This window comes from Stegostoma tigrinum, chromosome 16 (assembly GCF_030684315.1).
Source record: "Stegostoma tigrinum isolate sSteTig4 chromosome 16, sSteTig4.hap1, whole genome shotgun sequence".
NCBI classification, from domain to species: domain Eukaryota; kingdom Metazoa; phylum Chordata; class Chondrichthyes; order Orectolobiformes; family Stegostomatidae; genus Stegostoma; species Stegostoma tigrinum.
In genome coordinates, this window is record NC_081369.1 from 4,053,726 (window position 1) to 4,064,852 (window position 11,127).

Genomic DNA, 11,127 nt, shown 5'->3' on the forward strand with positions numbered 1-11,127 from the left:
GAAGAAACTCACTAATGGGAGTGCTTTACGTGCCCCCTAACCATAAGCACAATGTGAGACAAAGTTTACAAAAACAAATATTGACTGCTTGTGATAATAGGACAAAAATAATCCTGGGTGACTTCAATCATGTAGACTGGAAAAACCAGATCAGTAGTTGTAGCCAAAATTCATGGAATACTTACAAGATAGTTTCATAGAGTAGCATGTTTTGGTGCCAAGCATTAAGACTTGGTTCTGGATGTGAGTTTGCTCGCTGAGCTGGAAGGTTAGTTTTCAGACGTTTCGTCACCATTCTAGGTAACATCATCAGTGAGCCTCCGATGAAGTGCTGGTGTTATGTCCCGCTTTCTATTTATCTGTATAAGCCTAAACAGTTAAATAGAAAGCGGGACATAACACCAGTGCTTCATCGGAGGCTCACTGATGATGTTACCTGGAATGGTGACGAAACGTCTGAAAACTAACCTTCCAGCTCAGCGAGCAAACTCACATCCAGAACATCAACCTGAGCTACAAATCTTCTCAAAACTCGCTATTAAGACTTTGTATTATGCATCGCAACAGGATTAATCAGTGACGTCAGAGTTAAGGCATCTCCAGGCAGCAATGACCACAATACAATGCCATTTTACATCCAGATGGAAAGGCTGAAGGCTGGAGTTATGTACAGTTTCGGTCTTCTTATTTAAAGAAGGATGTAAATGCATTGGAGGTGGTGAGATCGATACCTGAAATGAGCGAGTTGGGTTATGAGGAAAGGTTGGACAGACTAGGTTTATTTCCACTGGAGTCTAGAAGAGAAAAGGGTGAATTGATTGAAATCTGAAAGAATCTGAAGGTGGATACGGAAAGGATGTTTCCTCTGTAGGTCAATCCAAAACTTTTAAAATTAGAGATCACCTTTTTAGGATAAAAACAAGAATTATTTTTCTCTCAGAGAAAGGTATGATTTTGGAACACCCCTGAGTAGGTGGCAGAGGTGGAGACATTGAATATTTTTAAGATAAAGTTGGATGGATTCTTGTTAAGCAAGGTGAAAACAAACTCAAAGGGCTGAATTAACAACCGAGGAGATAATACGAGCTAAATTTAATTTTTTAAAGGTTATGCAAGGGCACAGAAACATGGGCATCTTTGAAAGTGGTAGGAAATGTTACTGAAGTTGTTAGACCCAAGTCATCTAGAAGCAGAAAACTCCAATGTCAGCTGCTCTCACACCACTTTCCATTCACACTCCACATGTGTGCGTTCAAGCTCCAATATGGGAGGCTTCAGAAATGTACAATCCAACTAAACCCTCACATTTTAGGATCATCGGGATCACCAAAGTTAGATGAACTGGCAATGTTAAATTGCCCATAGTGTCCAGGGATGTGCAGACTAGATGGATTCACCATGGAAAATGCAGGATTACAGGGATAGGTTGAGGGGGGTGAAACTGTGTGGGATAGTCTTTGGAGGTTGGTGTTGACTCAATGGGCTGAATGGCCAGCTTCCACACTGTAGGGCTTCTATGATTCTATGAAGCCACACACCTCTTTACAGCACAAGAGTCATATCTTAAAAGTTCCAAAGCCTCACTGAAAAGGTACAGCGAGTAGGAAAGAGTGAAGGGTTAACATACCATGTAGGTCAGGGTACAGTGCAGGTACAGGTGGGCAAGGGGGTATGGTGCAAGGTGTACTGTTGGTTAGATGAGGCTAAACCTGTGATGTTCGAAGAGCATAGAAACAAGTGGGAGGTGTCAGATAGGACCAATGAGTCAAATATTGACCAATGAGAAAACTGGGCCATAGGATTTTTTAACTTGTACCTTTTGCCTCTGATTACAAAAGCAACTATTTGAAGTTAAAACTGCACTAAAAAAAACTAGAATCCAATGAGGAACTGAAATTTTTCGGGGAGTATAAGATTTACCAGAATAGTTCCAAGGATGGGGATGTACTGGAGCAGTCGCAAATTCTTCTTCAGGATGAGAAGTCTAAGACAATAATTCATAAGAGGTGATTAAAATGGTCAAGGATTTAGCTGCAATAAATAAAACAAAAGTCATTTCAATGGCTGAAGAATAACCAAAGGATTTCGGTGATTGGCTAAAGAATTGAACACTTGTTATACAACAAGTGGTTAGGTCTTGAAATGCTATGCCTGTTATATTGGTGGACACGGATAAAATTGTAACCTTTGAAAGGGAATTGAATAAAATTGCAAATTGGTGGGGAAAGAACAATGATTGACACTAACTTTGAAAGAAAAAGCACAAGCTCACTGAAGCAAATGGTCTCTTCCTGTTTCTCCTTATACCATATTTTACAGAACATTTAGTTAAAATTCATCTGGGCGCGGCAAAGCTTATCACCAAGACAAGTACAGGTGGTGAGTGAGAAGGGAGAAGCCCGTCAAATCCCTGTTAATTATTTCTTTTGGTATCATCATGAGATACAATGTATTGACAAAGTACAATTCATCTGAAATAAGTACGCCTTTAAAAAAGAGAAGAGACTTTTGCAACATTCAAAAACACTTAACATTTTAAGAACTGTCATTGTCACAGTAATGTGCACCTTAATAAAAAGATTTTGTTATGTCTGAGACAGATGCAATGTACTGGCAAGCAATGATCTACATAACAAGAACAGCCTGCTTGAGGTCCCCTTCTTCTTTTCTGAATTACCCTATTGCTGACAAGCATCCAAAGCAGGCTTTTGACGAATAAAATGCTTAATGAAAACAATCACCTGTTTCATATATCTAGCCAGGTAAATTAAGACATTTTGTCTCATCTATTCAGGTAAAAGTGCTGTTTAGCCAAAATTATAATGCAATAATTATCAACAAATACTTTAAATTATGGTAGCCATCGGTATGTTTGGTGCAATAGCTCTTTATCTAATAATCAGATGCAATAACTCTACAAACTCTAAAACATTGAGAAAATAATCCATTAGTGCAATTGCTTATCCTTTACACTTTGATTCCAGTCACTGCAAGAACAGTGTATTTGAGCAATTTCTTCAATTATATCCATCAGTATAGCATATTCGTAACCAGAAATCACATTATAATTAAATGCAAGTTTCTTCCTAAATGTTTTCATGCTTCATCATGTCACCGTGGGTGGCATGGTGGCTCAGTGGTTAGCATGGCAGCCTCCTAGCGTCATGGACCTGGGTTCGATTCCAGCCTCGGGTGACTGTCTGTGTGGAGTTTGCACGTTCTCCCCGAGTCTGCATGGGTTTCCTCCAGGTGCACCAGTTTCCTTCCACAGTCCAAAGATGTGCAGGCTAGGTGGATCCGCCATGCTAAATTGCCTGTAGTGTTCGGAGATGGGTCTGGGTGGGATGCTTCAAGGGGCAGCGTGGACTTGCTGGGCCAAAGGGCCTGTTTCCACACTGTTGGGAATCTAATCTCTTGCATTTGGCATTTTTGCCAATGTTATATCTGTGTTCTTCAGTCACTTACACTGTAGTCAATGCAAACAGTTTCACACTACTAACTCTTGGAAAACTCAACATAATTTGAAAAACCTCCATTGACTCTTACATCAGCTTTCTTTCCTCCAAAGCTCCAAAAATTAGCTCCACCATCCCTAGTAAACTTCTGTCAAATTCCCTCTGCATCGTCTTTAAGTTTCTGAAATCATTTCTAAAGTGCCTTATCCTTTGTTGGACACAGACCTCTCTGAAGTCTAACCAATGATTTGTGAAATATTTATCATAGCTTTTTTTTGTGTTCCGAGCCTCCATCAAAAAAGTGACTAGCATTGTGTGCTTTCAAGCAAAAATTGCAACAATGAATTGTCCTGACACCTTCAAAGATGCGTGCATGTGAACTTTCAGGACTCTTGTTCTTGTACTCCATTTAAAATGTTGCCATTGTCATTTGGAGTGATTTTTTAAAAAGTAGAAACGGAGGTAAAGGACCAAGAGCCATTGTGCAGGAGACTGGAAAGAATGAAAGAGAAGATCAAATAAAAAAGGAAACAGTCATCGAATGTTTGCAGGCTTGTCTACAAAAATTGGAAGATCAAGAGAAATAATCTGTTGCACCGTAATACAAACACAAAGTGCTGAAAAATTCAGCAGATCTGGCAGCATCTGTGGAGAGATAAACAGAGTTACATTTCAAATCCAGTAGGACACTTCCTTGGAGATAACAAGGTGTAAAGCTGGATGAACACAGCAGGCCAAGCAGCATCAGAGGAGCAGAAAGGCTGATGTTTTGGGCCTAGAACCTTCTTCAGGGCCTGCTGTGTTCATCCAGCTCTAAAACTTGCTATCTCAGATTCTCCAGCAACTGCAGTTCCTACTATCTCTGAAACTTCTTTAGAACTCATTTTCTCCAACACTTTCTGTTTTTATTTCAGATTTCCAGCTTCCAAATTATTTTGCTTTCAACGAGTTGCACAGGGTTATGGTCCTACGAAACTAAAAGTCAATACAGTGCACTGAGACCAATTTTAACATGGTAAGGATTGCAGAAAGAGGAAAAGATTTGCAATAGATAATGCGCACTTTTACAGGAACAAGAGGCTAAAATAAAAAGATTTTAAAAATTCAATTCTAAAAAATACATTCCAAAAATTTGATATAGTGAAGTCAAATCCACATGTGATCTAGGGGAGATGGCAGCATTGCGATGTCACTAGTCTGGTTACCCAGAGGTTCAGGCTAATACTCTGGGAACACAGGTTTAAACCTCACAATGGCAGCTAGTGGAATTTAAATAAAATTAATAAACTTGTAATATAAAGCTAGTCTTAGTAACAGAGATTATGAAGCTCAGGGTCTTTTTCTGTGGACAGAACTGAACTGTGCTTCTTTTCCCCAGTGTAGAGGAGACCACATTATGAACAGTTAATCCAGTAGTCTAGATTGAGTGAGGTGGAGGTAAAGTGTTGCTTCACCTGGAATGTGTGCTTGTGGTTGTGGATACTGAGGTGGGAGGAAATAAACGAGCAGGTGTTACTCCTTAAACTCTGGGAATACAGGTTTAAACGTCACAATGGCAGTTAGTGGAATTTAAATAAAATTGCAATATAAAGCTAGTCTTAGTAACAGAGGCCATGAAACTATCAGTGATGGCTCTTAAAAGCCATCTAGTTCATTAATGTTCTTCAGTAGATGAAATCTGCTGCTCACATATGGTCTACATGCAACTCCAGACTCACTGAATTGGGTTGACTCTTAACTACCCTCCAAAATGGCCTAATAATCTACTCAGTTCAAGGGTAATTAGGTTGGGCAATAAATGCAAGCCTTGTCAGCAATGCCCAGATCTCATGAAAGAATAAAGATTAAAAAGAAATACCAGCACAATACAGCACAGCCACTGATAGATAGAGTTAAAAGGAAAACCAGGATGAGGCAATACTGACATTAATTTGGCTTATACTTCTTTCTGGACAATGATAGTTTGACTGAAAATTGATTTATTCAAATCATTTCTAATTCCAGGCAGGCAACTTAAACTGCCTGAATCTTATCTTCTATCACCATGACGTCAGATAAATTGCAGCTTTATGCAAAGTGAAGCGTGCTTGGAAATCATATTTAAAACAGGTAACGTGGCAACAAATGTAATGCTTTTGTAAAATAATGAACCATGTTAGCTTGCAATCACCAAAGTAGATTTTATGAAACATTACTCAAAGTTACTTTAGACCTAAACATGGAGATTACGTCACCTCCAAACCAAATAAATAGGAACCAATAAACTTGGATAATTAAGGCATGAACCTGCAACAAGTAACATAACGACTAATGCTGTAAGGTGGCAGGTGGGTGATGCAAGTAATGTACCATGGACGGGTCAGGTCCAAAGAGTCAGTGGTGGGGAGTATGGACATGAGGGTGAGTGCGTGTGCACTCGTACGGGTGAATGTCATGGTCCTGCAGGTCAGCGGATGCAGAAAGGTTGCATGAGGCTGGAGGAGGGGATGTTCGGATCTAGCAGGGTCAGGTCCAGCGGTGTCACATCAGATTATAATTCCCCCCAGCATCGGACCACATGATGAGAGAGGTCGGTCAGAGTCAGAGGTGATTTGGGGATCTGTTGAAAAGTTTCTTAAGAATTAGAGATGGTTTGTAATTCTCTATTTTTCTTGGGTAGCTGTTAGGCCTAATTAAGTCAGAACCCCCTCAATTGTCCAACTTTAATGCACTCTTTCCGGGGGTTCCAGATTAGGGTGAATTGACCATTGGAAAATTAATTTTCCCAAACAGTCAGCTGAATTGGGGATTCTGCAAACTCTCACACATATCTCCAAAAACGCTGCTACAATGACTCTCTGACAATCAGAATATCTGGGGCAATATTTGTATAGATCAAGCAATAACTAAAATATTTTCATAGAAGGTTCCATGGATTCAACCAACATTATTTTTGAGAGGCTAAAAACAATTTCTACATCTGTTTTCAGTTATGTTGAAATGTCTCAGCCCACAGTTTAGTTTCTACTGCACCACAATTTACCAAACTAACATTATCAAAAGACATCATTATCCTCTGACCAAGCAGCATCTTAGGAGCACAAAAGCTAAGATGCTGCTTGCCTACTGTGTACATCCAGCTCCACACTTTGTTATCTTGGATAATCCAGCATCTGCAGTTCCCATTATCTCTCTCCATTATCCTCTGACCTTCTTCTTCATTTGGAGCTCTATTTGGTAACCAGCTTTGATGAATGCCTCAAGGTGTTATCAACACAACAAAATACCTCTCTGTAAAAACTTCACTGAAGTCAAACCGACCCCAACTGAGAGGATATTCAGTACACTTCAAAAAATTCACAGGCAAAAATAATGGTGTTAATTTTCCCCATTTAAAATTTAGGTGGGTGGGAATTAATAAATGTAAAACATAGATAATCAAAACACCACAATATGGCATGCTTTCATAATATCAGTTGTGGGAGTGTATGCAACTTACTTAGTTAACAGTCTGCATAAACATTAAACACAGCATGTATGTCAGAATTAAGAGACTGCTTATTTCTACCTGTTGATCAGTGTTTACCCAGAGAACTTCTCCCTTCAGGGTTAAAGTTGTTTGTATGCCCCAGCCCAAAAAACAAAATTGCAATGCTAATGTTGGAGTGCCACTGGGGTAACATGGCACAGGTTAAAAGAATTGTTGACTAGTAGAGACAGGGAGAAAGCTTTTCAATAAATGTTCACTGATCCTTCATGATATTCAATCAAAGTTTAGAATAAAAATCCATTGCATGTATTTGCAGAATCTCTAGTCTAACCATCTCTATTCATTTAAAAATCCTCATCAGTTTGCATCGAATATTTTCATTTTAAAATTCAGTTTTATTCAATCATATCTTCTCCAATCCCACAAACAATCTTAACTTTTTCAACCTATCATCAAAACCAAGAACTCCAACTTTTGGTTACATTCTATGCAACTTTTCTAAAACACCAACTTATGATAGGAGCACATTATAGGTGATCTGTTCAGGCATGAACACTTGAGGAGCAGAGGAAATGACAGAATGAAAAGCCAAGCACAGCAATTTAGGTGAGGAGAAAATAACCTCCAGCAGTGCACCAGGTTTAAGTCAGGTCTAGGATGCTAATTTGTTTATTATCATTACAAAGTTACAGATGGTGAATTGCTGATTCAAGAACAACAACTATGTTGTTGGTTGGGGATGGAGTGACTGGGATGGGAAGAAAGCTTAAGACATTAACTTCAGAGAATATGAATCGTGTAGGAATATCAGGAACAGTAAGGCTACTTGAGTGTCATCTTCCAGAGTCAGAAAAATACTTTCGCTCTGTCCAATCAGCAGAGCCATAACAGAAATTGCAGGAAAATCTCAGCAGGTCTGGTAGACTCTGTGGAGAGAAATCAGAGTTAACAAGTCAGGACCAGTGACCCTTCTTCAAAACTGACCGCAGCTAGGTAAAGGGTGGTTTTCACACAGTCGATGGGGTGAAAGGGAGGGGAAAATAAAACAATAGTAGAGATAGAGACCAAAGGGAGTGAAAAACAGTTAGACAGACAAAGGAGTGGCTAAAGGTCATTCTGGCAGAATGAATAGCTGCTAGTGGGGATATTAGTGACTGACAATGGGTAGTGTATGGCAGAAACCCATGTGATGCCAAGGTCTAGTGTGTGAGATTGGGGAAAAGCCTTAAAATTGTTGAACTCAACATTAAGTCCAGAAGACTGCAGGATTCCCAAGTAGAAAATGAGGTACTGTTCTGCCAGCTTGCGCTGTGCTTCGCTGGAGCACTGCAGCAAGTCTGAGACAGAGATGTTGGCTAGGGAACACGGTGTGTTGAAGTGTCAAGGAACCGGAAGCTCAGGGTCTTTTTTTGTGGACTGAACAAAACTATGCTTCTTTTCCCCAACGTAGAGATGACCACATTATACGCAGTTAATACAGCAGTCTAGATTGAGTGAGGTGGAGGTAAAGCGCTGCTTCACCTGGAATGTGTGTTTGCGGCTGTGGATAGTGATGTGGGAGGAAATAAACAAGCAGGTGTTACACCTTCTGAATGGCAGGGAGAGATGCTGTGGGGTCGTATTGAGAGTGAAGGAGAGGTGGAGCAGTCTGTCCCAGAGGGAACGGTCCTTGCAGCAAGCTATAAGAGAAGGGAGGGTGTTTGGTGGTGGCATCCCACTGGAAGTGGCAGAAATGGCAGCTAACAACCCTCTGGACGTGATGTGGAGGTGCCGGTGTTGGACTGGGGTGAACAGTCACAGGTCACATGACACCAGGTTATAATCCAACAAGTTCATTTGAAATCACCAGCTTTCAGAGTGTTGCTCCTTCATTAGGTGAGTGTGACTTCGACTTCAAATCAATCTGTTGGGACTATAACCTGGTGTCACCTGTCTTCTGTTTTTGGATGTAGATATGGTAGGATAGTAGGTGAAGACAAGGGGAGCCTATCGCTTTTGTGACAGAGGAAGCAGTCACGGCCAAAATGAGGACCCTATCAATTATGGTGCTGGGGAATCTTTGGTTGAGGAAGAAGGTGAACATTTCGGATGCCTCCTTATGGAAGTTGTCAGAATCAGATGCGAGAGAGATGGAGGAACGGGAAGAATGGAATAGAGTCTATACAGGAACCAGAGGGTGAGGATGTATAGTCAAGGCAACTGTGGGAGTGGGTAGGTTTGTAATGGGTACTGATGGCCAGTCTAGCCCCAGAAATTGAAACAGAGATGTCGAGGAAGGGAAGGGAGAAGTCAGCGATGGATCAGATGAAGGTGAAAGCAGGATGGTAACTGTAAGTAAAATAGATAAACATTTCCAATTCTAGAAGAGAGAAGGAAGTGGCGTCAAAGATGTCATTGACATTGGAGAAAGCTTTGTGGGTGGGGACTGGAGTAGGACTGAAACAACTAAAGTTCAAGCACAACAATATATGGTAGTGGAGAAACAGCAGTCCAACGAGGGGATAACTTGGCACAAGACAACTGGTCAGTGATATTTAGGCAACAGAGGTCAGGGAAACAGAGAATGGTAACAACGAGAACTGTCAATAGAGAAAGATGTCAAAGTTAAGATATAATACCCTCTTTCTGTTCAGAAGCCATTACCAAATTCAGGAGCAGGAAACTTAACAGTATTCAAAACTGTGAGTGTTCCAAATGCAAGATAGCAAAGGCTGTTGGGGGAGTTCCAGGTAGACAGCTTCTGTGACTGACCCAAAACATGGACATCAAAGATTCCAGTTTCAGCAGAAGTCTGAAGTTAGCCTGAGGAGGAGTTCCAGGCTGAAGGTGAAAGACGATAGTCTAGTATTTATAACCTTAGGATTAGAGCATTCAATTTCATTCATACCTTAACATTTTTCTCCTCTTTTTTGACCAATTTTGGATTGCCAGCATCCACCACTTTGCTCTTAAATCCTTCTGGCAATTTGAAGGTGTTCTGTATTGCTCGATCAGATGATTCCACATTGCTAGCAGCCATTAATTGCTTCAGAAATATTCAGCTTCACTGCAAGACAATAAAAGAAAAGTCAGTACAACTGTAAGTCAAATATTGTGCTGTACAAGGGAAAGGATCCCAAGATGATGTTTCTCTTCCCTACTGCAAAATCACTGCAGTAAATTGTAGCATGCTTAACATGGTTCAAGCTCCTATCTCTCTGTGCATTTGTAAACATTGCTGTTTCTTTTTCCCAAAGTGAATGAAATTGTCAATAGAAATCTTTTGTCAGTGATACAGTGCTGAAGGTATGAAATAAAAACAAAAAATAACGGAGAAATTCAGCAGGTCGGCCAGCATTTGTGGAGAAAAAGCAGAGTTCAAAACTAGAGGGCATAGGTTTAAGGTGAAAGGGGAAAGATTTAAAAAGGACCCGAGTAGTAACATTTTCTCACAGAGAATGGTGCATGTATGGAGCGAGCTGCCAGAAGAAGTGGTGGAAACAGGTAAACTTACATTATTTGAAAGGAATCTGGATGGGTACATGAATAGGAAGGGTTTAGAGGAATATGGGTCAAGTGCTGGAAAATGGGGCTAGGTCAGATTGGAATATCTTGTCGGAGTGTGCAGCAGGTTGTCTCGAGTGAATTGTTTTGTATCGTTCACCAACTTTAGTGGCACAGACTGCTTCTAGTATACCAGGGTCCTACAGACAACAGCAGCCTTCAATTTTCCTATTTCACAGATTGTCTATTCTCTTGCACACTCTGACGCTTACCTTCTCAAATTTCTTTCTTCTTCAATATTCATCTATCCCTGCTGCAAAGAAGCATGTTTTTCTTTAAAAAAATCTGATACCAAAAGCAGTGTGGAAATATTGCTTGGAAATTTATGTGTTCTGCATTTCTTGTTTGAAAATGATAATAAAAAGATGTATATTTTAAAATGACGATAAGAACGTGCTATTTCACTGTCTCTCACAGAGGATGCAGATTGCATAGCAACAACTGATTGGGAATCTTAGCTTAGCTTCTCATTCCTCATCGATGACAGTAAAAGTAACCACTGCTACAGCCACTGAATTTTCTGCACCTTGAGATAAACTGGTAATTTGTTTCTTATATCGATAAAAAGTATCGACATTTTATGCGTCTAGAAGAAACAGTAAAATTTAATCAGAAAATAACGTGAAATTAAATCTATACTCTCTTTGTCAATACTCTTCA

The 11,127-nt window shown here is 40.1% G+C and overlaps 1 protein-coding gene across 1 annotated transcript in view; it reads right to left on the reverse strand.

Moving 5' to 3' along the window:
- Positions 1-11,127, reverse strand: part of hydin (HYDIN axonemal central pair apparatus protein) — a 654,146-nt gene that overhangs the window by 641,832 nt on the left and 1,187 nt on the right. The window contains exon 2 of the mRNA XM_059651568.1: positions 9,812-9,970. Coding sequence (XP_059507551.1) covers positions 9,812-9,943 — 132 coding nt within the window. The 5' untranslated portion in view covers positions 9,944-9,970. The remainder of the gene's footprint in view (positions 1-9,811; positions 9,971-11,127) is intronic.